Source organism: Octopus bimaculoides, chromosome 7 (genome assembly GCF_001194135.2).
Source record: "Octopus bimaculoides isolate UCB-OBI-ISO-001 chromosome 7, ASM119413v2, whole genome shotgun sequence".
In the NCBI taxonomy this organism is placed as follows: domain Eukaryota; kingdom Metazoa; phylum Mollusca; class Cephalopoda; order Octopoda; family Octopodidae; genus Octopus; species Octopus bimaculoides.
In genome coordinates this window covers 15,749,301-15,755,570 of record NC_068987.1, presented here as the reverse complement: position 1 = coordinate 15,755,570, position 6,270 = coordinate 15,749,301, and the positions used below count along the sequence as shown (strand labels likewise).

Sequence of the window (6,270 nt, the reverse complement as noted above, 5' to 3'; positions counted from 1 at the left end):
AAGCAAGTTTCTTAACTAAAATGCTTTTCATTTAACCAAAAAAGAAAAAGAAAAAAAAGAAGAAAAATTTCAGAAACATGTATTTTTCTTTATCTTCAGAGGGTTCACATTTTACAAGATGAGTAACCTTGATAATCGTATTTCAAACCCTGATCAACTCCTCACTCAAGATGTAGAGAAATTTTGTAACTCTGTCGCTGATTTGTACTCCAACTTAAGTAAGGTAGGCAGACATTTTCTTTCTGTATTTTCCTGTCAATAGTTTTACAAAAAAAGCTTTACCTGTTTGTTAATATATCTACTGAGATTTAAAGAATTGAGAAGGATATGCACATCTGTATATGTATCAGAGGTACATATTCTAGGATGGCAAGAACAGGCATTGCCTACCCAGACTAAAATCTCTAAATATTAACTATAAGATATAAACAGAATAAAATGTTGATATTTGTTGGTATATTTGTCATGCTTTATTTTGTGGGGAGCAGCTTGTTTTTCTTCTTTTTTTTATGATGAGCTAAAACCAAGGTGCCACATAAAAAGCATTGGTGTGAGTGCTAGTGCCATGTAAAAAGTATTGGTAATTCTGCTATGTAAAAAACACCCAGTACACTCTGCAAAGTGATTGGCATTAGGAAGGGCATCCAACCATAGAAACCAAGCCAAAACAGACTATGCAACCCGTTGTGGCCCTTAGCCTGGCTAGTTCCTATCAAGCCATCCAACCCACCCCAGCATGGGAAATGAACACTAAATGTGTGGAGTTTCATTCCTGTTGTCAGTCACTTAATAGTATAGATTGGGTGTATTCTATTCTAACATTGGTACTGCCAGGATGAAAGGAGTTCCTTCTAATCTGTTAATTCTTAATGTTTTCTTCCTTTTATAGCCTGTTATGGATGTAATCATCTACAGCTTGAAACTGACCAATAGTATTGGAATTCAGGTAAGAAGAGCTCGTTATCATCTAACATTTGATTGAGCATGTGTAATTAGTAACCAAAATATTCAAGAAGTTGTAGTTTCACTATTTCTATTTAATTCTTTTTAGGCCAGCCTATGTGAAACTACTGTTGGTTCTAATATTGAGTCTAGCATTATAAAATGTCTATATTTAAATTAGAATATGTCATCAAAATTTTATTTAAGAATTCTTTTGTTAAGATACATTCCAAACAATGATTTAATAACAACAATATCAGTTATGTAACTAAAACCTTCTAATCTCAATTATATCAAAATTAATTAAGAATTGTATACATTAAGTATATGATTAGAAGTATGGTAATGAAAAAGTTAAAGCCTGACTTAAATAGATTTACTACTTTATTACTTTCTATCTGTTACTATTACAGGGTCCAGCAACAATGTTATTGTACCTAGCTATATCTGGTTTACTCCTTACACGGTAAGTACAAGTCACTCAATCAAAGCTCTTTTCTTTGTTCTTCATCCCTCAGCAGGTCAATGACATAATCCCTATTTTCCAAGTGTTCCTGACCTTTGCTGTTCCTCTTAACAACTTTCAAATTCTTTCCCTCTTTCTTCATTTTACCATCTTCTAAAGAAGGGCTTTGGTCAGAGGATTCCATCAGTCTCTGAAAAAAGAATCTCCCTTGTTTGAGACTAGTGGGTTTGTTTTGATTTCTGTTGATATGTTTCATAGTAAGCCTTTTACTGTGTCATGGTCACAGACAAACTGTAGTTGCCATTCTTTGTATCTCCTGGACAGAGCCCCTCCTCTGCATGATGACTGCCTAGTGTGTTATTGTTATAATTATTTCAATTCTCTTCTACACTGGGCTGTAATCTTAATTTAGTTTTTCCAGTTAAAACTTGTTAAGTATTGAATACCTATATGTATTTAAATAATTGAATATAAAAAAGTATATTTGCATTTTTAAAGTATGTATCCTCCTCATCATCATCGTCGTCTAACGTCTGCTTTCTATGCTGGCATGGGTTGGACGGTTTGATTGAAGATTGGCGAGCCAAAAGGCTGCACCAGGCTATAATCCGATCTGGCAATGTTTCTACAGCTGGATGCCCTTCCTAACGCCAACCACTCCAAATGTGTAGTAGGTACTTTTTATGTGCCACTGGCACGAGGGCAAGTCAGGAAGTAATGGCATCAGCCACACTTGAATGGTGCTTTTTACGTGCCACTGGTACTGGACCAGTCAGGCTGCACTGGCATCGACCATGCTCGAATAGTGATTTTTACGTGCCACCAGCACTCCTTGTCTTGCAAGTTATTTGGTGACCCTGCTAGTACTGGAACCACATAAAAAGCATCCAGTCCATCCTAGGATATGTACTTCCCATACATACACATACATATCCTTCTCAGTTGTTTAATGTTTTCCAGTAGATATATTTACAAACAAGTAAAGCATTTTTGTTCTGAGATATCCTGAGATATCATGGCACAGCATGCAGTCTTGTGAAGGACTATGAATTTCTAACTCTACAAGGAGAGATGCTGCCATGTTTTTCATTAGACCATTCTTCATTGCAACTCCGCATCTTTGTATCTTTGATATATAAACTATTTTACTATTTTCTTCCTCTTCAGTGTACGCCGTCCGGTTGCTAAGCTGACAATGAAAGAGCAGCGTCTGGAAGGAGAATATCGATATGTAAACACCAGGTTAATCACTAACAGGTAATTGAAAACCGAGAGTATTTTATCCTGTTATTTCATGTTTTAAAAAAAAAACAGCAAAAATTTTATGTTAATTGTTATTGTTTATTCCTTTTTTTTCTTATATCTTTAGTACTTTTAGGCTATTAACATCACTGTAGATTAAGGTGGTGAAGTGGCAGTCGTTAGCATGCCTGGCAAAATGCTTAGTAGCATTTAATCTACTTTTGTGTTCTGAATTCAAATTCTTATTTCTTTATTACCCACAAGGGGCTAAACATAGAGGGGACAAACAAGGACAGACAAAGGGATTAAGTTGATTACATCGACCCCAGTGCGTAACTGGTACTTTATCGACCCCGAAAGGATGAAAGGCAAAGTCGACCTTGGTGGAATTTGCGCTAAGCACTTCGCCTGGCGTGCTAACGTTTCTGCCAGCCCGCCGCCTTTCTGAATTCAAATTCTGCTGAGGTTAACTTTGCCTTTCATCCTTTTGAGGTTTATAAAATAAGAACCAGACAAACACTGGGGCTGATATAATCGACTTACATCTTTCCCCAAAATTTGAAACCAATACCATGGTAGATTTAGTTGATAAATTTTATGATGTTCATAGAAAGGAAAAATTACCGTATTTTAACATGTATAAGGGAGCCTCATGTATAGGGAACCCCATTTGGAAAAAAGGTTTTGTAAGGGAATATAATACTATTCATGTATAAAGACTCCTGTATTTGTTTAACCTAATTTTTGACAAAAAAGGGTTCCTTATACACGTTAAAATACGGTACTTTCCAGTGAAGTATGGACTGGATGCTAATTTAGCTATTATGAAAACTTGTTCTGTATGGGCAAAAAGAAGAAAAATCCTGCCTTTTGTACCCCGATAACAACAATAATAATAATAATGATGAATTCACATAAAATGTATTTAAATATATATATATTACTGCTTTACAGTAAGGTGTGTAGTGTGAACCGAACCTGTGATAAAGCATGTCACAGCTGGCTGGCTGGCTGGCTTGTTTAGCCTTTGAGTACCCCCTTCCTGACATACACATGTTCATAGACCCATACACCCACATGAAAGCAACACAGCCAGTTGACACTAGTAAATCAAACTGAACTGAATTTTCAGCTGTAATTTCAATATTGTATTCACTTAGCTTTTTACAAAATGTCTTGTTTTGCTAAGATATAAATCTGTCATAACTATTAGCAAATGATAGATTTATATTCTTCAACAGACATTACAGTAGGATTTTGTTTGAAAGCACAAGAGTTTTCAGTGGAATTTTATTTCATCCAATAAAAGTATGCAAAAAAAAAAAACATTAATTTAAAAATGTTTTTTATTGTGAAATAGAGTCCAGAAGCTTCTCTTGCAAATTACATTGTATCAGTTTTATCAGGCATTGTTAGAAATATATAACACCTGAAAATAAAACAGAGTAGTCATTGCTGGAATACATCTGATCAGAGGTTTGCTCAACCGAGGTTGACCTGGGGCTAAACTGGTTTTGCTCTTTGATATGTATACCTTTCACCAACACATGTGCAATGCATGCACATACACACATACATGTACACACACATGCACATACATGCATACACACACATACACTATGGGCTTACAGGCTTCTTTCAGTTTTTGTTTACTAAATCCACTCACAGGGCTTTTGTCAGCCAGGGTCTATAGCCGAAGACCCTTGATTTGCTCAAGGTTCCACACTGTGGGACTGAACCTGAAACCACATGTTTGCAAAGCAAACATTTTAACTACATGGTTATACCTTTGCCTCTAGGCACAGCCAACAAGGCTGACAAATTTCATAGGTGATGTCATGGAAATGTAGGTTGATTAAAGGGTTCTAATTCACAATGACTTCAAGCTGTGCTCCATATTATAGAATTATTAGATTTACTGTTATATTCAGCACTGGTGACTATTTGCATGGCAAACAGTAAGTTTCCTGGTGTGCTGAGTAAACACTACAGATTTAATTGCTGGTTGGAGCTATCTTGTTGCACATTGTCTATTGGTGAAGTCCATGAATGTGGGGGATAAATATCATATTGTCAGATTGTCTTTCATTCTTGGCTTTACAAACAGGTGAAAAGAAATACTTCAGTACAAAAAGAAATCTTTGAAAAGAGGTTATTTTTTTTTTAATGACTTTTTATCAAAACAAGGTCTAAGGCCACTGTAGCATAAAGGATTACAAAGAAGGAAAAGAAGGGGGTCTTCAAATTCAAAATATATCAGTTGATAGGAAGCTAAAAGGACTGACTAGCACAGACCAGAATAAAACAAGATGATGGAAGTGAAATCCATAGAGCAGCAGTTTTTGAGGAAAGAAACTATTAGAATAAAGGGATCTATGACTACCAGGAAGCTGGTGACACATTCAAAAATTTTGACAGAAGGTACTAGACCAGAAAGTTCATAAATTTTTATAGAAATTGTTGTTGGTCAGCTTCAGGGTGGTCCTAATTCAGCTAATCCATGATCAAATATGTTCCACCTGTGACCATCCATTTATTTAATGGCTTTGGCCTAAAGAAGGTTTGAGGCCACTTTAGCATAGATAGGTTAATTGTTAAATATAACAAAAGAGTCAGAATGTTCAGTGTTACAATTTATTTCTCTGTTGTTTTAATGTTGCAGTGAAGAAGTAGCCTTCTACCAAGGGAATAAACGAGAGCACAACATCATTATTGCAACTTTTAAGAAAATGGTAAGCCAACGAGTCATTTTTTTTTTCTTGTTGATTTTCTTTGTTTTCCTCATTAACAGTTTAAGGTCGAGTGTGGCTTATTGACACACTGCTAAATTGTGAAGAGGACAGGTGTATATAAACCACATTTGTGTTATAAGCTATTTCATTGATTATCATCTTGTATTTTTTTCCTTTTTTTGCATCCCACACGTAAAGATTTGGTATTTATACCCGGCTTAGTGGTTAGGTTGTCAGCAGCATGATCGCAAGATTGTGCTTTCTATTCCTGGACTGGGCGACGCGTTGTGCTCTTGAGCAAGACACTTCATTTCATGTTGCTCCAGTCCACTCAGCTGGTAAAAATGAGTAACGCTGCGATGGACTGGCGTCCCATCCAGCTGGAGAACACATACGCCATTGAAACCGGGAAACCGGGCCCATGAGCCTGGCTAGGCTTTAAAAGGGCGCATTTATTTTTCTTTATTAAAGAATTAAGGATAATGATAGACACTTTTAGATTATTTCTGTTCTTTGCTGACATACAACTTACTGTTGACCTTTTCTTGTTTATTTTGTCAGGTTAGCCATGCAAATTCCTTCATATTCTTCCGTATGCAAATGGGTTTCATTGATAGTATCATTGCCAAATGTAAGTATGTTATTTACATCACATTCTTGTTGTTTTGTCCCAGGTCTGCCCTGGTCCAGCACAATTATTATCAAACCTGTTCCTGCTTTGACAATGTTTTTTTGTTTTGTCAGGCTGTGTGTGTCCACAACTGCATTATTTAGTGTGTCTTTCCTCTTTTAAGATAACTGGTGTGATTTGAAGGAGATTTGGTTGCTCTTTCTAGCAGATCAAGCAACTACATAGTATATATATATATACATATATATATATATATA

General features: G+C 35.9%; 1 protein-coding gene across 1 annotated transcript in view; it reads left to right on the top strand.

Moving 5' to 3' along the window:
* The window catches only part of LOC106873384 (ATP-binding cassette sub-family D member 3), a 38,076-nt gene that overhangs the window by 24,655 nt on the left and 7,151 nt on the right, over nucleotides 1-6,270 (top strand). Inside the window, exons 9-14 of the mRNA XM_014920731.2 lie at nucleotides 100-223; nucleotides 890-946; nucleotides 1,356-1,408; nucleotides 2,576-2,665; nucleotides 5,313-5,382; nucleotides 5,944-6,013. Coding sequence (XP_014776217.1) covers nucleotides 100-223; nucleotides 890-946; nucleotides 1,356-1,408; nucleotides 2,576-2,665; nucleotides 5,313-5,382; nucleotides 5,944-6,013 — 464 coding nt within the window. The remainder of the gene's footprint in view (nucleotides 1-99; nucleotides 224-889; nucleotides 947-1,355; nucleotides 1,409-2,575; nucleotides 2,666-5,312; nucleotides 5,383-5,943; nucleotides 6,014-6,270) is intronic.